Here is a 23415-nt window from a genome sequence, read left to right on the forward strand (position 1 = left end):
AAACAAGAAAGCCCCGTGGAGATCCACATGAAAGATGTTGCTAATTTCACATGGTGATCTTTGCAGACAAAATAGAAGGTCCTTGAAAAGTTAGCTGAAAGGCTTGAGAGTTTTTCTTCCTAACATATTCTAGTAATTCCATACCATAAAGCAATATGTTGATTAAATTGTTGGGTCGAAGATTATGTTTACCTCACAGAAAAGGATTAAATGAAAGAAATGAGTTGTTTTGTAAACAACCAGAAATATGATCAGTTATACACTGGCATAGTACTTTATAAGTATTTAAAAAAAAACATTGACTGTCCTACTGCATAAATTAAACCATTTGGGGAGAAAAATCTATTGATATATCAGACCTCCCATTCTAATCTTTGGATCCATGTGAGTACTTGAGAAAGTAAGAGACTGGATTTACAAAAAAAAAAAAAAACAAGAAGCAAACCTAGGTTCAATGAAGTATTGAACCTTCTTTCTCAATGCTTGGAATTTTGGTACATCAGTTACAACTTTGAATACACATCAGTGTTTTCCCATTTTTTTGGTACAGGCCAGGAAAAGTTTTTTGATGTCTTCGAACCTTTCCTGTATGAAAGTGTCCATGGAAGTTGCCACTGGCATCCTGGGGAGCTGAAAAAAGCTTGATCTTTAAATAACTATTTGAGAGAATGTGTTTTTATTTTTAGAACCTATCTCAATATGGTAGCCAACCTTTGTTTTATTGAAATTTTAAGATGAAAAAAAAGTATTGGACCTCATTAGAGGGCAGATTTCTTATTCATATATTTAAAGAATGAACAATCAAATATTACATCTCTTTCCTTCTACTGAATCTGAAATGAGAGGTAGGGAGATTACTTTGGCTCATGAATTACAAAGAGCTACACGAAGTTGCTCCCTAGTTTTGGTACCAAGGATTGTTTTGGGGGGAAAATACTATTAAAAGATAATTTTCTTGTCAAAGACTTTGAAATTTCCTGAAACAATTCATTTTCTTAGGATCGAGATTTTGCAGCATTTCACTAGTCGCTCCTTTAAAAAATAGAATCCTATAGGAGATGAATCAAGGTAAAGTGGAAAGCACACCTGTACCAAGAGACTGGAGCCTTGGTAGGCTCTGAACTAGAATCAGGCTTTCCCACTAATTAGTTGTGTCACCTCTCTCTGCCTTAGTTTCTCACCTGAGGAGCCTGGGCGAGATGGTCTCTACGATCCATACCAGTTCTAAAATTTACTTGAATTCTTCTGACAAAATAAACTTTTGCAATTCTGAACTTTACCACTATAGATACCAGTATAATTCTTAGGTAGTCAGGAAGATGGAGTTCTTTACAAAGAATGTAAGTTATCTCCATTTTCTCATGGTGAATGACATCCTGGGAAGATGCAAAGGAACATTTTAAGCCGACAATGACTCGTGCTCCACGCAATAACTTAGTAACTTCGCCTAGTTTTGACGATGAAATTCTCAGAAAAGGTTCACTCATTGAGTGTTTCCTGTTTCCGTTGCTAATATTTTAACGTTTTTTCTTCTGCTTTTGGTTCTTGAAACGGATTTCCTTTTATTTTACTTGTCCCAAATTTCCTTTCTTTCTTGTGCATTTTCAAGAATTTCCATATGAGAGGCTTCCCTGTCATTTTTTGTCTTCCTCTGGTCATCCTCAGTCGTCGAAAGTCAAGAAAACCCAACAACCTCTGAATAAGTGGCAAAGAAGTACTTTGGGAGTTTTATGAAGAGGTTGAAATACAATTGGAGAATTGCTCCCCCACCCAAGAATTGCCATCCACCCTTCTCTTCTTTCTTAATTTCTCTTCTAGATGCTTCACCTTCTGCTCTAGAGAAGAATCTATCAGCAAGGAATGCCCAAGCCTCAAGTGTCTTCTTGATCACATTGACTCCAGGAAGACTATCAAGATTCAGTCTTCTGATAAAAGTAATTTGGAAGACAATCCACACTCTCTACTCTGGTAGGAAAAACGGTTCTTCCTTGTGAAGTTGGGCCACGGTCCAGCCGAGGAAGCCTTGAACCCCCCGCCTTATGAAGAGCTGCGGAGAGATAGGAAATACCTGCTGGGATCGAGCCTACTTTGGTTTAGGCAACCAAAAGCAAATTGAAACCTGGGTCTCTCTCTGTACTTGACAAATCTCCAAAGAAACAAGCCCGGGAGCGTAATTCAGATTTCCAACTGCTTTCAAAAGTTGGAAAACGCCTCAGCCTGACCCTGGAGGGCAGAGGAGGATTTAAGCAGTGTGGACCTGGGAACTTAAGTCGCTACCCGAACGTGGAGAAGAAAGCCAGTGTCGGAGTGTCGAGAGCCTGGGGGATGGGAAGAGCCCCTGGTGCAGTGGAAAGGTTCCTATCTCCCGGGAAGCGAGGGACGCAGAGTGCGGGGAGCGTGGAGGGAGGGAGCCAGGCAGGGGTGCACGTGCGCAGAAGAAATCTGGAAAGTGGACAGCGTCCGCCTTTTGGCTGAAGGCTGCTTGGCTAGGAAGGAGCATTTAGGGCGAAAGCAGCCCCGCTTTGCACTGGTCCCTCCTGCCTTCCCTTCCCTGCCTTTCCTTTTCCAGCTAGAGACTATCTACAGGAGGGGAGATGGAGGTTCGCTAGGACTGTGCGTGCGGCCGCCTTGGGTTTCCGTTTTGGCTTCGCGGGGCTCTCACTGCCCAGCGTTCAAGTCTGGGGGCTGAGCCTGCACAGAGGCGCAGGAGAAGGCAGCAGGAGGCAGGAGGAGAGGCCATTTTGCGCGTGCGCTGCTCTACTCCCTGGTAGCCTTCGGAACTTCCGATTCGGGTCCCGCCAAATTTGAAAGCGAATTTACAAGGCTGCATCTGCGGCGGGAAGGTGGGAAAGCGAAGTCGTCTGGAAGAAGCGGGCTTTTGGGCCAGCCGGAGACGCGGGGCTCGAGGTGCTCTACGGTGGAAGCCTTCGACGGGGAGCTTACCTCCTCCCGACCCGGGAGCGCCCGCCACTTCGAGGGGCACACAAGGAAGAAACTGACGAGAAGAGCGCCCCTGCAAAACTCCCTTCCCTTGGTTGGTGCTACTGCAGGCTTCTGGGTCTCCCCACTAATATTTGCTAGCCGAGATACCCCCGGGCAAAAAAAAAAAAGCCGGGCTCAAGGAGCCCTATGGGGCTAGCGGACCTCATTCTTCCTAACCCCTAAAAGGCAGGGTGGGTTGCAGGAGGTCGGGGCAGCTGGGGGACCAAAGGAGAAGGAAGGTCTGGTGTTATCGAGCTTGAAGGGTCCAAAATCTTGAGGGAAGGGAAGTTTGGACTGGCACGCGCTGTGCCACTGCCCCACTGCCCCAATACATCACATCGGAGCTCGTCAGGAAAATAATCTTGCCCCTTCCCTTAAAAACAGGCTTTTTCTAGGTAAGAACTGAGAGTCTGGCGATTTTTCTGGAGAAGTTAAGCGGTGTAGATGATCAATCTGGACCATTACCACACTGCATCCTCTCCCTGCGCCCTTCTCGCATCTTCCAAATTCCGACCACCGCCAACAACTGACGCCAGTTCTGGTCTCTCATAACCTCTTTTCTATTTTTTTTTTTTTGCCTCAGTAGTTGGGCATTTGGAGTTTAGGTCATTTATTCATTCATTTATTCATTTATTTATTTATTTAGTGGCAGTGTAATTGTGGGATATTTATTTATATTAACGCAACTGCCTCACTTGTCCTTTTGCCAGACAGTGACCTGGGTAGTAGAAGAAACAACCAGCCTACGGGCTGGTTTCATTTAGCTGAGACCACCTCCCAGGAAATTGGCTCACTAGGAGGGAAACAAGAGGGGAGTACAGAAGACCGATTCCCGGGCTAATGACGGTTGTGAGAAGGTGCGGAGGGAGGACGGGGCGGGGAGAGAGTGTATTTAAACAGTCGGAATTTTGAATCTGGGGGAGACAAATCCTGGGTTTGTGCATTGGGCAAATGCAAACTGGCACCTGGAATAGGAGGATACTGCACATCTCTTCGCACTTCTCTATCTCCCATATTTACCTTTTAATCTTCTATTAACCCGGGCAGGAATTCCACTTCACAACGAGTACTAGAGACGCTGGATTTCCCTACGTCCCGGGATACAGACGGAATAGGGGACGAGTGGAGATATAGTGAGGTCAAGGGAGGGAAAGCCATCTTCAAAATTAACATCGTCAAGTTCACTTCCAGACTAGACGACTACACTAGGTCGTAGGGCCCTTGGGATTACCAGATTCCCAAGAGCAGCAAGTCATCAACCCCGCACCTACCTTGAAAGCGCGAGAAGAAAAATTGGAAGGTGACAAAGGACAAAGGGAGAGGGAAAGCGGCCTAGAGTCGGCAAATGCACAAAGGCTGCGCGTTTCTTTTTCTACGGCGCAGGCTACAGAAGCCGCCATTTGGTGGCTGATCGCTCGGCTGTTCAGTACTGCGCAGCTGAATGTCACACCTCACACACCGACACAGAGTTGTCTATTTTTTAATGCTGTTTTTAAAAAAAATCAGATCTTTTAATTTCCCTCTTTGCAAGCTCTGGTTCGTCATAATTAATATTCAGCCACAGGGATGCTACTTTTCCTTCTAGTCCCGCCCACCCTTGCCTATCTATAGAATCCAGGGTCCGCAGCAGGATTTCTCTTCTGGACTCAATAGCTGATAGTGAAACTAACGAACCAAACAGGACCTTATTGTGTGGGTATGGGAGGGTGAAAGGGGCGACCTGCGTCCTAGTCCCCATTCCCTAGGAATAGATGGAAGCGTCAACTTTGGACCATAATTGGAATCATGCCACCACAGAGCTATGTTTTCTTTTACTTTTCCTCTGTTGGGAGGCACCAGAACTTACTTCTTTCCTGGTTGCTCCGAACACTTCATTTCCTCGGGAGGGTCTATTGCTGCCTGTTATCTTTCCAAGAAATATTTCCTTGTCTCTTTCTCTACTTACTACTCCCACTTCGACCCTCCCTTCTAGTCCACCTCCCTCCAACCACTCCTTAAGAGTCCCAATCACGATTCTACCCCAGATTTGCGAAAAGAGCAATGTAGCCAATGAATCTCAAAGGGTTAGGGGTTAGTGAAGAAGCAGATATTGCTAGACCTTGCAGATTTGAGGGCTTTCATTTCTGCCCTGGAACAACCAAAATACTGGAGAACCAGATAGAACCCTTGCTGCAGTCTTGTGCCACGGGGCTCTTCACGTCTATTCTCGGCTTCCTTGCGTTCCTTCTCTGACAGTCCTCTTAAAGGTTTTAACAAAATCCCTAAATGGTGAGGGTGGGGTGGGAAGCGGCACAGAGCCAAGAGACCGGGTCCAGTTATGTGGGTAGAACATGTTTCAAAAAGGTCTCAATCGAGGAAGGTGAGAGTCGTAGAAGCTCAACCCAGGCGCTGGAGCAGTAAAACCTGGAGGAGGCTGGTTTGTTTCTGGGTGTGAGCAGCTGGAGCGAGGCCTGAGAATCAAGAGGCACCAAACCCCTCCTTCGGCACGCAGAGCGGCCATGTTGCAAAGGCCGCCAACACCCATTATTTGACGCCTGAGGTGCTTCCCATACCCCAAAGTTTGACCACTTTCTCCCGTCTGCAGCCGGAAGACCCTGTGGAAGACCTAGCCGGGGTTGGGGGACGCGGCGACCCCTCCCAGAGCCTGCAAAGGGCAGAGGAGGCGGCCCCCGCAGAGGCGCAGATCGCTCCTGCTTTCTCGCTAGCTCTCTGCGCGGCCACCTTCACGCTAGGTGCTACAGGGTTGCAGGCTCTTCTGCTGATTTGTTGCCAATAGCAACCACGCGACGGCGATTTGTAGCCCGGGCTGCAGCGACTGCCGCCTTCTCTTGCAACACCTCCAGGTCGAAGGCTCTGCAGCTTTTGGTGATGGGCATCTCCTCCTCTTCTCCTTCTGCCCCTACCCCATCCCCTTGCACCCTCAGCTCTGCGCAAAACTCAGCCCCACTGGTTTAGGCAGAGCAAAACAGGCAGACAAAGGAGAGGGCGAGGAGCTGTTACAGCTGCAGAGCTGTGTGCGCCAGGCGTAGGGGCTTTGAGGTCCTGGACAGAAGGGTAACTTAGTCATTGCCACTCCCAGGGGTCTTTGCCCTTGCTACCCTACCAACCGGGTTTCCTTTTTAATTATCTACTATAGAGAACGTTGGTTTGGATGTTCAACATAAGGAGGATAGGGAGGAAGTGAGTCAAGTCAAAACGTCAACTCCCTTTTCATGAAGCATAGACACAAAGGCAGAGCGATATGTCTTCGACTGCTCTGGGGAGCTGGCGCTTTCTCTTGGTTTGGTGGCACAGGGATTGCACTCACGTACCCTCTTTCTCAGAAATGTGGCGTCTTTCTTCTTCCCACCCCCTCCTTTCTTCCCTCCCTCCCTCTCTCCTTCCTTCCTTCCTTCCTTCCTTCCTTCCTTTCTTTCTTCCTTCCCTCTTCTCTCTCTCTCTCTCTCTCTCTCTCTCTCTCTCTCTCTCTCTCTCTCTCTCTCTCTCTCTCTCTCTCTCTCTCTCTCTCTCTCTCTCTCTCTCCTTCAACCACACATTTTACCTAAAACGGGGAAGAGGATTCGATTGCCAGAGTTATCAGCAAGTACTTGTTTTTGTCCCAAGTAAGCTGATTTAGACGGATCTCATTCATACTGAGCCCAGTGAACCGAGTGATCATGTCTTAAGTACAGTGATTGACGTTAACACTCAGGGAGTTTCTTGCCTTTTCTAAACCCTATAATGCCTTGAGTCATTTAAAAGACAAAGGCTCCATCTCTGTCCTTGTGTCAGATGGCTCTGGTATTATTATCATTCATTTTAGAAAAACTGATTTAAGCTACGGTTATACTAAAATTCTATTGGTTTTTAGAACTTATTGATTACGACATTCATGCTTCCTGGAAATCAATGAAACTGATTGTTATCAGGGTGTCAGAGAAAGTACAACTGCATTGCTATATGACCTTCACTCTTAATGATTCCACGAGGTTTAACGACCATCGTGAATGTTTTACTTAAGAAATAACAGAATGTTCTATGAATGTCACATACACGTGACTAATGCCCTCTTATGGAACGTTTTCTGGTCATTTCAGAGTAATGACTAATAATAATAGACATTCATATAGACATTGGAGGGTTCCAAAGCATTTTACATGCATTATCTCATTTGTGCCTCTGAGGTAGGCACACATATTATTATCCTTATTTCACAGAATGAAGAAACTGAGGCTAAAACAAGGTTCCATGGTAAATGTCAGTGGTAGGATTAGAACTCAGTTTGTCTCTCACTTCAAGCCCAGCATTCTTTCTACGATGTCTGCAGATTCCACACAATATCAATTAGTGCTATCTGATAAAATGATTTTAAATATCAAACAATATGGTGCTTTGAGATCTGCAAGGCCCAGGTGTAACCTGCCCTAAATCATTTCTCCCTCAGTACCATCCATCACAAGTGTCTTCTTCCATACATAATTTCCGTAAGTTTACATTTAAACTCAGTGTCTATGTCCCGTGTAACTGAAGCATGTCTGACAGATGACAGATGCTTTCAGAATCCCTAAGCAGAGAAATAAATGTAACAGAAAGACCAGCAACTTAGCAAAATTATCCTGCCTTTCCACAAAACAAGCGAACAAAGAGTTAAATTACCTTGGGCAGTGATTTGAAATTTTAAGATTATTTTTAGATTTCTATGAAACACCACTGTGAAGCAAAGTGACTTGAAGTTTAATTAACAGGAAGAGTCTAGTCCTTAGTGCAGGACATTGCAAATCCGTCACTTAGGAGTCAAATGATACACCCTAAACATATTTTTAAAAATGTAATGAACCTTTAAAACTGGTTGAGAATGACTACTGTGGCTCTGTCATAGGTGGTGATGCACCCAAATCAACAATGACTCTTTAAATGGTCTATTGGTATAAAAAGTTAAGCTCATGAAATAAGGCACAATTTACTTCAGAGAAGAAAGTTATTACTATTGGCTTTATCTTAGAGGGATATTAACACCTTGTGGCATTGTATCCCCCATGGACACATATTACAAGCAAAGCTAAAGAAAACAAGCCCCTCCCCCTTTTGGGAAAGAAAAGGAGAAAGAGATTAAGAAAGAGAAAGAAAAATCTTCAACAACTTGCCTGTGATGGAGTTTAAAGGTTCATCTGACTGTCTTTCAATGAATTGAAGAATAAGATCAAAGTATACTCATATTCATGTAAATTATTACCATTGACTTGAATAATGGTTGATTTCATTGTTTTATTTTAAACTCTACAGCTTTTGAATCTACAGCCCTAAGGCTGCAGATTTTCTATTCTATTTTGAGGACTCAAAAGCTAAGGAATTAAGTCTGACAAGTATTTTATATCCATAGGTGATTTCCTCAACTTTTATCAGAATCAGTTATATTTCTCTAGGTTCATACCATGATTTTTAAAAATGTTCTCCTCAAACCCCATCTCATTACACCCCTCCCCAAAATAAAACTTATCTTAGATTTAGACAACAGACTTCCAAAATATACACAAATGAATTTTTCCAGTCAGGCTTGGTGATATTGAGAAAGCATTTTGGCCATTAATGAGCCAGGCTAACTTATGTTGTGAGTAATTAGCTGATGAAGCATGTTTTTCTTTTAACATGATTCATCACAGTGTGTTTTCTAAGGTAATTGAAGAACTTAGAGTAAGCTTGAGAAAATGTGTTTACCAGCTGCTTCTAGGTGGTCACTAGCATCTTGACAATTTCCCCAAAATATTTTTCTTTAACAAGGGTTCTTCTCAACCTGGTTTGATTTACTCCCATGGTTTTCTAAAGAGAAGATGTCACCAACTTAAACATCTCTCCTCCTTAATTTAGCATTCATTTAACTTTAAATAGTTGACTTTTGGAGATGCTCAGCCTTCAGTGGGGTCTATCTTACTACTACGAGAAGTATTACTGTAAGCACAAGTTAAACTTATGAAGATTAATTAAATTTAGGCAAACTTTCAAAATGATGATTGAAGAAATATATTTAATGAACTTTGAAGCTGTGTAAGCAACTGACTACCTGTTCACTGAAGCCTGAACTTTAATGATGTTCTAAGATAGACTTGTAAAAGGAATTACTCTTAATTGCAATAGACTGGTGCTATCTCTCCCTTGTCATACATTCATATTATGCTCAGTAATTATTAAATCAAATGAATAAAATGAGGTCCCTTGAACTGAAAAGGGGTCAATTTTACAACTTTATGTATCTTTAGTATCTCTGTTACACTCCTTAAGCAAAAGAATGTATTCACTGGTCAACTTGTTTAGAATTAATAGCAAAAAGAAATATTTCTTGCTATTAAGAAAATGCATTTCAGGGACTTCAATATTAAAAGTTATCTTAAGACCTTTAATCTTGGTTTCTCACTAAGCTACTATCTAACCAGAGCAATGCATTCCTTTGGTAAACAACAGCTTCTAGACTCATCCACGGTTTTTTCTTCCCACAAGAGCAAGCCAAAATCAGTGAAGTCAGTCATCACATTGACCTCTGAAAGCCTTTGTGTCATACAGTTGTCAGTCTTTTCTTATATATTGTCCCAAAGAGAGATTACAAGTCTTCAGTCTTTTTTAAAACCAATATGAGTTGACTTTGGAATGTAGTAACATTTTAAAAATTGAATTCCACTTATAGGGCTGGGGAAATGGGGAGTAGTAATCAATCCACATATCATTTCTTTTTCTATTTCTCCTGTAGTCGCTAGAAATGAGAATTAGTGGAGGAAGGAGTTCATGTTTTGGAGATATCACAGTTAACCCAGTCAATCATTACTTCTGCAAAAAATATTTAGAGACATGCGCGTTCTACTAGACTTTAGTTTACCTTTAGAAATACTTGAACCGTGCCTATTTCTCTGAGGAAGGAGTGGGGAAGAGGCTGGCGGGGATGGGGAGGAGAGGCGGGAAGTCATTGGTACCTGGTGTTCTTTTGACATTTTTGAGGACAGAATTAAACACAAAGTTCAGAAGCTCTCCCTTTGCACATAGGAGATAAATTCACCAGAAAATAGAGATGGTAATCGATTATTCTTCACTAAGTAATAAAGTTTTCACTTGGGGCTCAACGTAGCAACGCATGTCCAAAAAAAAAAAATTAAATATTTAAGATCCGCACATGCGCACTGAACAGCATTCGACTGCTCTTCTGTTCTTTCTTTCTTTTTCTTTACAAACTGGATCCTGAGCTCACCTCCCTCCCTCTCTCGGTGGCAGGCTCGAAGCTGTGGGCTATGTCCCTTGGAAAAGGACTGCGGCTCCTTAAAACAGCGGGCAGTTTTTAAACAAGTGCACCTCTTGCTTTGCCGATGAGCGAGAGAATCTGCGGCAATTCCTCCCCCCCCCCTCCCCCGGCCCGAACCAAGCTTTCTTCAGTTCCTGGGACAAGGTCTTTGGGAGAGGGGGAAGGGTGAGAGTAGGGTGAAGGGAAATCGGGCAGCAGGAGGGGCCGCTCGCGCTGGCAATTCAGCCAGCCTCTGCGGCAGCAACGAGCGGCGGCGTCTGCTGGGCCGGCTCCTCCGGACCTCGGCTTCCACTCGCCCAAACACTTTGGGAGCACCCATCGGTGTCTGACTCGGAGTTTCCCGGGCCGGGGAGGCACCTGCCCCCCGGGGAGCCTCCACCCCTCCTCTTTCCCCCAAGCGGCCTGGGGCTTTCCGGCGGCCGCCTTCGGAAGTGCCACGCTCAAGGTCTTTCTCCGCCCCAGGAGGGCGGCCTAAGCCTGAGCCGGAGGCCCGAGGTGGGGAGCCGGGCCCTGGGCAGAGCTGCTTTCTCTGTCCCAACCCCCGCCCCCTCTCCAGGTTCGAAATAAAAGACAGCACCTCCGGAGGGAAGGGGACCCAAAAAGACTTATCATCTCCTTGGACAGATGTCTTGTGCCGGTCCCTCTCATCCCCCACCCCAGCTCCGTGGGCCCCGCTAGACCTGCAGAGTTAGAAAGAGGAAAGTCACATTTCCTCCCCAGCACGAAACCTCCAAAGCTGGGGAAGCTGCCGCCGCTCAGAGCCTGAAGCCCACCCAGCTGACAGCGGCCGAGGCGAACCAAGCGAGAGCTGGCACGGTCTGGCTGCCTGGCGGCCTCGGCCCGGGCCCAGTCAGGTTGGCTTTTCCCCACGCCATCTAATCCACGCGTTTTTTTTTTCCTTGGATGACCCCGAGCCTCAGGGAGACAAATCCCAGCGCTGCGGAGTGGAGCCCTCTCCTCCCCACCCCCTACCTGGGCCCCACTTTGCTGCTCTTCCAGAAGGAGCCAAAGTCAGTTTCCAATAACGTAATCCTGGTCCTTCCTGCCCTTCTCCCCCCTCTCCCTCTGCTCGGTCTTCTCCCTTCCCAGACCCTGAAAAAACTTTCGTCTTCAGGGGAAAGTTAAGGACTGCGCAGATGGAAAAAAAAAGGTCTTCCTCCTCTCCAGACCCGGTTCTCCAAGACTTAGGGCCGCGGAATGCAGTGTGAGGGGAAAGCCGGGCCGGGAAGCCACCCTCCTATAGTAGGAACTGCCCCAGCTAGCTGCCCCTGGGCTCGCAGCGCCGCCATCGTGCAAGGCTCCTTTCCAGTCCCCTCCTGCCCAGTGGCACACGCATTCCCTTAGGCGCCCCCCTCCTTCTCTGGTGCGGGAAGTCCCCAACCCCAGCTGCCAGCGCACCCGCCCCAGGACGCAACTGGTTCAGCAGTGACCCGCTCTGGCCTCCAGCTAGGCATGCAGCTACTGAAGTCTGGAGCCTAGGGACTGGGGGAGGGGGCGGGGGCGGGGAACGACGCTGTGTGTGGAGTGGGAAATTCTTATATAACTCTAGGCATAGACTGAAGCGCTTAGCGCAGGACTTAAGAGATGGGGAAAGAGGCCCAAAATGATTCTCTTGTAGGGAATTTGTTAGGGACTTCAGAACAATGGAAACTTGATGGGCTAGAAGCAGGGGTGGGGAACCTGCGGCCTCGAGGCCACAACTGAATCCAAACTTCACAAAGGGCGGTACTTGAGAACCTAGAGGTTCCCCTACCCCTGGGCTAGAGTTAGCTTAATTGCACTGATATATTTTCTGATTTGGTAATCTTCAGCTTTGGCTTTCTTGCCCTCTAAAGATAAACCGGTGGAAAAGGAAAGTGGCTAGCAGGGAAAAATATTGCAACTTTTTTTTTGCAAAATTTCCAACAGTTTCGAGGTTTTAAAGCTAGGCTTCTCTTCTCTCTTCTCTTCTCTTCTCTTCTCTTCTCTTCTCTTCTCTTCTCTTCTCTTCTCTTCTCTTCTCTTCTCTTCTCTTCTCTTCTCTTCTCTTCTCTTCTCTTCTCTTCCCTTCCCTTCACTTCTCTTCTCTTCTTTTGTCAGCTCACTCCCTACCTAGCTCCGTCTCCTCCTCCAACCCCCCCCATCTCTGTCTCTCATACACACACATACTTGGAGTGTCTTTCACACACCCTCTATCTCTGCCTCTGTGTGTGTGTGCGTTCGAGGAAAGAGGCTGGAGTGGTGGCGGGACGGAAATGGGCGGGATGGAGTGGTGAATAAGGGACCTCTTTTGAAAAAAGTTTCAGATGACTTTAATGTTTTCCGACCTGGTGATGCAAGGAAGTTATAATACTTTTTTTTTTTTGGACGACATTCACATAAACACACATACGCATTTCGGGACAGACTGGAAAAAATGAAACACGTGTGAGTTTTAGTAGCGTTTGCCTTTGAAGAGGGCAAAGCAAAAGTTTCTGTTCCCTTTAGGCATCAACACGTTTCATGTCGTCATCTATGAATAGATACAACACCTCAAGTACATTTCCACCAGTGCTTAGTGCAAGAGGATGACTGTTGGAAGCGAAATCATTCAGGTTGGAGATCAACGTGAATATAGACTTTTTTTTGCCTGGAAAGTGCCTGGAAAGAAAAACCTGTATAGGTACATTCCTCTATCTGTTCATCCCTAGTTAGCCACATTTGTCCTCATCTAATGATCTGTTAATTGGTATTATTACACCTAACAAAACAAAGTAAGCTTTACATTTTAAGTTTCTGCTTCTGTGTAAGAACTTTTGGACTACAAAGGACTAGACAATAAAAAAAAAAGTCATCGGCAAATCCACTATTTGGTTGCCTGGAATCTTCTCAGATGAAATGTCTGAGCACCTTGATGTTTTAGATTGCTGCCAAACTTCTATTGCATCCAGTTTGGATCCTGTTTAAATCACATGTTCACTCATCACTCAATGTGGCTTCACCACAGACACATTAGTCATTAGTTTGGCTGTTAAATTTGTCTATTTTTCATTTATGTTGATAAACTCTGCTGTGACTTGTGTGGGTCTTTTCTAAAAAAAATTGAGAGGGCAACCTAAATATTTCATTACCAGGACTTTAAATATTTACACACAACTATCAATTGTATATCTGTCTAAAAGCTAAGATATTGTTTTACTTAGCTTTACTTATTTAAAAATTTTAACCTGTGGATTAAAATTTTCACAGGCTAGATTTCAACTTAGTTGATTTTTCCTAAGTCTGGTTAAATCTTTTGATCTATTTTTGAGAAATGTCACTGCCAAAACAGTATGCACTATTTAAAATATGCACAAAGCAATACACAAAAAGTTATATTTTAAAAGTTGAAACTTTTAGTGTATCAAGGTCCTAGATAATAATCTTTCCTGAGAAATCTGAAGAAAAAATCCTCTTAATATAAAAGCTACTGCAATTTTGTATGGGTTATATGCAGTACATAAGACAATAAGCCAATACACTTTTTGAACTCGTGATCCTTTTTTTTGAGAGTAAGAGAAAAGATTTATAATAGCTTGCTAATTAGGTGAATAAGGTTTTATGCTTTTATTCTCATTCTTCTTTTATAAATAGAAGGAAATGCATTAGATGGAATTTTTTAAAAAATATGGCTGGCATTTTACAATAAAGATCAAAATTCTCCAAAATCAGGTTTTCATAAAAATACTCCTTTTGGGGGAAAATTGGTTATTTAGTGTATGTCATTTAGTTTACATTCAATTTACATTTAACATATGTAAAACCAGTTGAATTTTACTCCATATGTGGTACATACATATGAAACTACACATGTGGAATAAAACTCAATTGATGTAACAAGAATCAACTAATCAACAAGCAATGTATTCAGCACACCTCTGTGGTAGGTACAGTCCTAGGTGCTGTGTTGCAGTTCTTCCTAAATCTCACGCAGGTGACAAAATGTGTAAACTTCACATTTTAGTGTTAAAACTTTTTTCTTTGGTATTAAACTATTCCTGTATTTACTGAAGGTTAATTACTTTTCCTTCATTATTGACCAAACTGTCAGGTGACACGTTATGTAAGGAGATGCACAACATATATTTTTTATACATTTAAGTATAGTGAAAAGTAGTCAATTAAAAAGCAAGAGGATATATAACTTTTAGCAGTTAACTGGCTGTTGAATATACAGTCTTTCCTGACCATAGAGGTTCTATATGTGAAATATCTTTGTTTTACATTTGCATTTGCTAGCATTTGAACTTTTAAACACATGGAGTTCAATACATATTTTAACCTTTTTTTTACTTAACTTCACATCCTTTTTTAAAAGGTCAGAACAAAGAGAAAAATTTAAGTGTTTTTGTATTTCTAAGTTAAGTAGTTAGCCCATTAACACTATAATGCAATATCTCTAGGGAAATAGTTTAATATATTGACATTTTTCAGAGTGTCATGCTTATAGCCTATAACAGAAACTTTAAAATATTAACAAGCTTTACTGTCAAGACCTTGAAAGTTTGAACTTTGTAGGACTTTAACACTTAATGCAGCCTGTCTGTTTCAGGTATGATTGTAAGAGGAAGCATTTTTATTCCTTGAGTTTTAAATAATCTCAGGGTGTTTTTTTTTATTTTTAAGCAAAAGGTGTATGGTTTCCCAAGCAAGTATTAAAAAGAGAATGATGGACTGAGCTAGCATAGTATCTGTTTAAGATCTGAAACCAAACATGGAAAATTTTAGTTTTAAAGAAGATTTTTTTTCTCTTTCAGAATGCAACAAGGAACTGAAAATAGGATTACAATAATGGTTATTTTGCAACCTTAATTATTATATTCATTGCTGTGTTTGTTTCCCTCCTACATCTCTATATGGAACAAGGAGCACTTTGATTTTTTTAGGGGCCTGTTCTTTTAGAGATATTAAGAGCTTCATTGTGAAACATAAGCCTGGGAGCTGTATAAACTAGTTATGCAGTGTACCACTCTATTCTAAACTGGGGAAGCTAAAGAGGAGAAGAGTGCACCTGCTCTGGGGGCGGCAGGTGCACAGCTCAACACATTTACCCTCTTCCCTGTTTTCTATTGCCAGTCCACTTACTACACTCCCTTGAGGACTGCATGCAATCTCAGTGTTTCTCCAGGTCAGAGAAGAGATATCAAAGATCTTTAAGATAGACTTATCCCAAATATAAAGGGTGAAAGAAAAAAAAATTACACTCCCTTTATGTAGCAAGACAAATATTAAGAGACTTCCTATACCCCATTACTTAAAGACAGCTGAGGCTACAGACAGACTTCATAGCAGGCAGAATTATCATTGAGAATATATGGTGACTACAAAAACTATTTGCTTTAAGAATTCACCTTTTCAATAAAATATTTGCTAGATTATTTTGAGGGTCAATACAACCTACAGGTGGTTGGATTAAGACTTTTTTCTTGTTAAAAACAGAGTTAAGAGTTGAGGTTATTTGAACTAAAGACTTACATAAAAATAACTTGTCAAAAAAATTGAATAAAGACTTATTCTTTTTTAAAAGGATTTAGACCTTTTTTCTTCTTCCCTATCCCTTTTTTCTTTTACAAAAAGTTATGCAAAGTCAGGATTTAAAAGTAATGTTAAAAATGAGGAAATAGTCAATTTAAAGGTTAGTAGGAGCAAGTCATGGAAATCCAGGTATTTATCAAACTCCATCTTATGGTCTTATCTTCATTTTCTCTTGGAAAGCACAAACACTTAAAAAGAAAAAAAAAGAAAGAAAAAAGAAAAACCTCTCATATAATTTATGTAAGTAAAGAATACAGACTGACTGCTTTGACCTTCAAGGAACTGGGCTTATAAAAGTTGCTATTTTGAAAGGGATCCTGAACATTAGATTAGCAATACTAAGTTGTTAAGAGACATAACTTGGCCTCGGAGTCATGGTGACTTAGATTCAAGTCCTATCTCTGATATATAGGCAGTATATAATCTGGGAGAAGTCATTTAAATTCTCAGCACCCCCAGCCAACTCTCTAGGACTATAAATTGCAGAATAGGTGTCAACCTGCCTTGGGAGATGGAATTCCAAATTCTTATAAAGTAATTGTCAAGTAGCTTAGTGGCATATGTGAAAATCCCCTTGGTTCAGACTGGAAAGAAGATTATTCTTGCTCTAACTTCTACATTGAACATAGCTGTTGTAGCTCACTTGTCACCTGCCTTCATGTGTGTTTTCGGAGGCATAGGGGGCTTTCCCCCAACAGGTTGATTTAACGTGGATGCAACAGTCAGGAAATCACCGCTAAGCTTGGCTCTATTTTGCAGGAAACCTAACTGTTCTCAAACGTCGGTATCCACGCCCTTTTCTCAGTGCAGGGAGGGACACCCCTCAGTGACTGATTTCCTTCGGTCCCTCTTTTGCCTAACTCATTCTAGTAGATTTGGGGGAAGTCCTTGTCTTTTCAGTCGAGACTTGCTATGTAAAGGGTAGAGAGTGGAGTTCCCCCCTTGAATGAAGTTGGTTTTCTTCCTAGTGCCCAGGGCGGGGTAGCATAAGCATCTAGGATACTGAAATGTGCCGAAGCTTCACTCCGAAAGTGGGTGGTGGAGCTACCCACCTGCGACTTACGGCGGGCCTGGTGGGGAACCAAAAAAGGTCTTCTCTGTGACGCCAGAGCCCACGCTGGCCCCGATTTGCCCTAAGGCCCAGTTCGTTCCGTTTCCGGCCGGTTGCCCCGGAGACTGGGGTACACAAACTTGTCCATACAGTCCGGAGTTGAATGGGCAGAGCCTGCGGTCTTCGAGAAGAGGAGTCGGGCAGCCGTTGAGCCCAAAGTTCCAGACGGTGACGAGAAGCAAAAGGCACCATGAGCCAGAGGCAGGTGCTCCAAGGTATGTCCCACCCGGGTGGGTGAGGGGGCTGCTGTTTGAGGGAGAGGACAGATGAGAAATGCAACAAGCGCAAAGTCGGACACTGAATAGCTGGGGTGGGGGCGCGGGGGGGTGTTTCCTGACATTCATGGCCTGTAGAACGCGTGCAGTGAAGAAGTAGAGGTAAAGGAGGGGTGAGAGAAACAGAGTGGAGAGCGGTACGGGAGAAGGGCAGGAAAAGGTTTGTGTTGTTGTCCCTCCCGCCCCGCCCCCCCCCCCCCAGGCAGAGACAGGAAGAGGGAAAAGGTGAAGGGATGGACTGAACAAGACTAGGAAACAGTTGAGGGAGAGACGCTTGAGATGGCAATAAGAAAAAAGATGGGGGGGATGGAATTGGGGTAGGAATAGGAAAAATTGAGGGGACGGGTTGGAGATAGGGAAAATGTTGGGGAGGGGTTGGGACAGGGATAGGAAAAAGTTGGGGGGAGGGACCATGAGAGACTGAAAAAAAATTGGAAGGGCCTAGAGAGGGATGGTAAAAAGTAGCAGAGGCAGGGGAGAGGAGCTGGGACAAGGGAAAAAAAAATTGGCGAAGAGGGAAAAGAGAGGGCTAGGTATCCCGTATTTGGGTACCCGTGTGCCCCCACATCCTCAGCATCTCAATCTCTCTTCTCTTGCCTTCTTGTAGTGTTCGAACAGTACCAGAAAGCTCGGACTCAGTTTGTGCAGATGGTGGCAGAGTTGGCGACCAGACCTCAAAACATCGAGACGCTGCAAAATGCGGGTGAGTTACTAACTACATCGTCCCAGTCCTCAAGCCTTCTCCCCTGATTACAATCTTGAGACTGGATCGGGCCCCATCTACCTGTCCTGCTTGCTGTCTGCACTGAATTTAATCTCTCTCTCTCTCTCTCTCTCTCTCTCTCTCTCTCTCTCTCTCTCTCTCTCTCTCTCTCTCTCCCTTCTGAACTGTGTGGGTGGAAAGTGGACTCTAAAATTTCCCAATTCTTCTGCCCTACTAGGCTTAGGGAACTCTTAGTCCAAAAATTTGCACACAGAGAGACACATTTGAGATTTTCAAATCGTTAGGTTGGGTAAAGATGGAGAGGTGGACTTTAAAGAGTGCTCATTTCCGCCTTGGTGCCTTAGGAAACTCTGCAGGTTGAGTCAAAACCTAAGAACTGGCTGAAAGTCAATTTCAAGAAATAGCTATTATCCAGACTAGATACTTAGAACATATTTGGACTTACAGTCTTTCTGTACTTTGTGCATCTTTGGCTTTTCACAGAAAAGATAGTAGACCTCTTATTTATCTTACTATTTTATAGAAAAAGAAAAGGCATAGGCAAGTGGACATTCACTACAAAAGATTCAAAATATTTTTTAAAAAAATAAGTCTAGTGAGATTCTGGCTCTATTCCATCTTCCTTTCCCTTTCCCATATCCCCATTTTGGAACCCACATGCCCTCAATACTATAGACTATACTACAAAATTTATAGAAATTATGTGAGAGTGTGGTGGTAGACAAGCTTGTTCTCTAGATTAAAGATAACTTCATTGGCATCACCTTGTTTTTCTGAAGTGATGATTCTTCTAGTTCAAAAAAGATGTGTATTTCTTTAGGGATATTTCTAGTTAAAACACTCTTTTTTTCTGAAAAGAGGGTGAAGAAAAAATAGTGTGAGAAGGTTTGGTTTATATTATTGTATGTTTCTTATGGGGATGGTAGTTACCATCCTCCCTACTCCCTGCTTAAATAATTTCCTTCTATCCCCAGGATTTTTTTGTTTTTTTGGTTCTCAATTGAGTTACATGAAGGCAAGACTTGGAGAGTCCTGCATTAAAATCTTTTGTTCCCTGTCTCGGGTGTGTTAGCTTTGTTTTTCCTACTAGATTATAAGCTGCTGAGGGTGAGGGGCTGAGGGGTATCGGGGGAGTAACTTCTATTACTTTTGTATCCCTCACGGTGCCAGGCTGCAGAAGGTCTGCACATCAAATGCTTGTTGACCCTATGGATTTAAATTTTACAGGCACACTTTGCCTTATTTGAATGTAATTTAGTTTCCAGTCGTTTGTCAACGTTATTCCCAGAGCCTTTGGGTATGGCCACTTACTAATGAAAACTAATTCTGGAAATTGTAATATTCACTTACCTGAGAATAAGCTTATTTTGTAAACAACCAGGTGGTATCTGGTGGTTGAAAAAGGAAGTAACTAAACATTGTGATTTTAAATAACATTGGTAGTAATGAATACATAAACACCATTTGAGGTATGCTATAACTGCCTTTAAATGCCTCTTACATAGTAGGTAGATTGCCTTTAGCTACTACAGGCTCAAAAACATGTAAGGTAGGATGTCTAATAGGTTATTACAGAATTTAATGAATCCAAATGGTTAGGCCAAGCAATTTATTGGGTATTTGTGACAAATATGACACTAAATAACTTAGTCAATTTTTACTTATTCAGGATGTTTACTTATTCAGGATTTACTTATGCTGGTAGAGAAGAGAATAAAATTCATTAAAAAAATTATTGTTTGGAAATGAAATGCTATTGATTTATGTTTTTTGTATTCCTAAAATGTACTCAGATTTTCCTGAAGTGCTTATCTTCTACAGATGATTTTCAAATGCCACATTTAATACTTTGAATTTAAAATTAGTGAAGAAAATATTCCATTTTTATTTGTTTAATTACTTAAAAAAAAACCAAGCCTTTGTTATAGAAGATTTCATTGTGATTAGTTGACAATATTATTGAATTTATTACATTCTTTTTACTTAAGTGGTAGGGATTTAAACAGTTTTAGGTGTTACTTTAGTCTTGGAGTTAACACCCACAATCGTGGGTGTCTCACCAATATAATTTTTTTTGAGATACTAATACAATTCATTTAAGACTAATTGACAGCTTTTAGTTATTTTGACTAAATAGATCCACAGATTTGTTGAAGTTTTAAAATAAAATTGACATAATTTATAACTAAAATCTAAACAAGGAAAATAGTTATTAAGTAATTCAAATTCCTTATGTATTTTCTACTGAGGTATCATGATAGAACTGTTTTTTCTATTTTTGATATTTTTCAATGTGGCAACTTGATTGGAAATTCATAAAGAACATTGAACTTAATGTAAGAGGCAATGGGATGTAGTAGAGTACTGTATTGGTCCAGCTTCAAAACTTACTAAATGTATGATGTTAGGGAAGTTAATTCTCTAAGAAAGGGATAATGCTATTTTCATGACCTCCCTCATAAGGCTTCTGTGAGAAATACACTTTACAATTCAAATTATTGTACAAATATAATTTACTATTAGTAATAAGCATACTTTCATTGAGAAGCACTGTGGCATATTGGAAAGAGTGATGGCCTGGGTATGAGGAAGACCTAGGTTCAAAGTTCTACTTCTTGTGCTTATTGACTGTTTTGACTCTGGGCAAGTCACTTGAGTGCTCATTGCTGTATGCAAACTTTTTGAAATTAGAAGTTTCAGAGAAGGTACTGATCTACATTGGTAGAGGAAATTTCCTCATCTGGACATTCCCCCTATCAATGAAATCACAAATCCAGTCACTATTCCTATAATTTAATTTAATTCCTTCAATTGATGACAATCAAATTGTAATTTTTGCTTTTTTGTGACTTGGCTTTGTGCATGCAAATTGATGTTCTAATAATAATAATAATGAACCTAATAAGTCTGGCAGCCCTGATAATATATATTCAACAATATTTGGACAAAAATAACCTAAGAGAGTTTGCAAAGCTTTATTCCCTTGTTATCATATGAACAAAAACCTACTTTCTTAATTTTATGTGTTTGTGAAGTATGAGTCTCAAGTATTTTTCACCTTCTTTCTCCGAAGTTTTCATTTTCATCTATCCTAAAACTACTCCTCTCTAAATAATCAGTAACAGATGATCACCTCACTAGAGATAATGTATTATCATGTACACTAGTTGCGAAATTTCTGAAACTGGAAGTAGCTAGTTGTTACAAAAAATGAAAAATAAGGCACATGTTTCCTAGCATGTTGGCACGCAAGGTAATGGTCATGAATGTTTGGTGGTCTTTCTAGGTTTAAACTAATAAAAACTCCAGGAGAATTCTTTTAAAACTACCTACTAATATGAAGTTAATGATTGTGCACTTATTATGGTCTTGTTAGAGGGAAAGCAGGGAATACCTTTAAAAATGAGACTACACATTTTATGCATCAAACTTAACATAATAAAATAATAAAGTGTGTTGGAAACCAGATGTATACATTTTGTATAAGAGGATGGGAATAAGGAAATATCATGATGACTTTTAAAGCCTATCTGCCTAAAAGTAACATGGTACATTGAAGTAATTACTGAGGTAATTCTGCAAAAAAAACCAAACAAACAACAAACCCAAAACAAAAAAAAAACCTAACTAACTAAATAAAGGAAAATAAAGCTTGCTTTTAGGACAAAGTAGCCTCATCCCCCAGTCTAGTTTATATGGATAGGCTGTCTAGACTGTCCAAATAAATAAAACCAAATTAACAAATATTTATTGAATGTCTATTCTGTATTCTAAGTACTGTAGGGGGTAGAAATAAAGAAATATCACAACTTTTTATTGTACTTGGCAAAATAATTGCTAAACAGCTGACATTTATGGAGTGTTTTTTCTCATAACAGTCCTGTGACGTTGGGTGTGCAAGGGCTATTACTTTCATTTTATAGATGAAAAACGCAAGAACAAGGGACTTGTCTGAAGTCACAAAGATAACAGCACAGTCAGGATCTGAACCCAAAATTCTGACTCCAAATAACTCAAATGCTAAAGAACTCTATTAGGATCTTAAATTTGGTTACTTTATTTGAACAGTAATGATTGTTGGGAGCAGGACATCATTCCTGTCTGTCTCTTGACTTTAAAGTGATTACTTTTCATTAAAAAATGAGTAAAAGAAAAATGATGTGATTAAGAATATTCTGATAGGAGAAATCTTTTTCCAGCCATCTTTCACACTCCTCCTCCTTCTCTCCTTCCCCCAGTAAGCTCTTAAAGAATGTTTTTCATATATACTGGCATCTGTCTTGATGGTATTAGCTACCCCCAAAGACTCAAAACTCAAAAAACATTAATAAAGTAACTCCAACAAAATCTAACCAATGTCATTTAATTTTTTATATTTATACTGATGAGTCCTGCAGTTTTAAAATAACTGGGCACTGTTTTCTACTGAGTAGTAGAGCTCTCAAACCTGTAGTGTCTTGATAAAAAAGCCAAGGAGAAGACATTCACATTTTGTGAAAACAAGCAATATAATACATTTCTGTATCTTACTTTTCCTGGGCCAAATTCACTTAACTTGGAAGGATTTCACTATTTTTCTTTAAAGTATTTATTGGTTCTTGGAAAATGTTGTTTGCTTTGTCAAAGATAATACAGTTTGGTAGTCATCCAGATTGTCCACAGATTCTACAATAAGCATAAATTATTATTTTTCTTTATCCAGGTCAGGATTATTCATGACAACAAACAGCATTTTAATTTTTAAAGCTCATGTCCCCAGTTTAGCATTCTATTCTTAGTGATGTTAGAAATATCACAAAAGTTTCTGACTTTTACTCTCACATTTGATTTCTGTTTCACAAGTTTTTAAAGGTTTGTTTTAATCAGAGTAGTCTTGCTTTGAGTTTAAGTTAAACTTGACATGTTCATTTGTTTTTGAAACTTCAAACATTGAAATGTTCTTTTAAAAAATTGTCACACACGTACACTTTTGTCTAAACCTGTTTATCTAACAACCTATTATGTTTTTCCTATCCTGTAGAAGGTTTATTATTTTTGTACAGTAATTTTTCCTATTTTGAAGAAAGTTTAAAAAATATTTTGTGTTTTATACAAATAAAGGAAATAATCTTCATTATTCAAGTTATATTCTACAAAACCACAGAATAGAGAGAAAGGCCAACAAAGCAGAGATATAAGGTGATGAAATTTTGTAAGTAGATTAAGGAGGACAGAAAATTTGTAAATTGTAGTTTCAATGGTTTTGGTTTTACTTAATAATTTTAAGGAAATTGTGCGACATGTTGGATTGAATTTAATTGTATAAAGAATAAAATTTTATAACATAATGCATGAAATACATCAAACATTAAACAGTCCTTATCATAGCTTTGTTATAAATGTGGGGATGGGATGAAAAAAAAGATAATGGATATTTTTCTTTGCAATGAAGCTATTCAACAGGGATGCATTGAAAAGTGTTCCAACATGATATGCAGATTTTAGAATTCAATGTAATTTTCTTGAGTAGGTATAATCTATATTTGAATAG

The 23415-nt window shown here is 41.0% G+C and overlaps 1 protein-coding gene across 3 annotated transcripts in view; it reads left to right on the forward strand.

The window, feature by feature from the left end:
* Positions 1-16570: 16570 nt before the first annotated feature.
* The window catches only part of SPAG6 (sperm associated antigen 6), an 84521-nt gene continuing 77676 nt past the window's right edge, over positions 16571-23415 (forward strand). Inside the window, exons 1-2 of one of the 3 annotated variants that reach the window (XM_078151941.1) lie at positions 16571-17101; positions 17769-17864. In XM_078151941.1, coding sequence (XP_078008067.1) covers positions 17077-17101; positions 17769-17864 — 121 coding nt within the window. In that variant the 5' untranslated portion in view covers positions 16571-17076. The remainder of the gene's footprint in view (positions 17102-17768; positions 17865-23415) is intronic. The other 2 variants (XM_020966904.2, XM_078151942.1) reach the window with 2 other exon arrangements.

Source organism: Phascolarctos cinereus, unplaced genomic scaffold (assembly GCF_003287225.1).
Source record: "Phascolarctos cinereus isolate Bilbo 61053 unplaced genomic scaffold, phaCin_HiC Scaffold_1;HRSCAF=81, whole genome shotgun sequence".
In the NCBI taxonomy this organism is placed as follows: Eukaryota; Metazoa; Chordata; class Mammalia; order Diprotodontia; family Phascolarctidae; genus Phascolarctos; species Phascolarctos cinereus.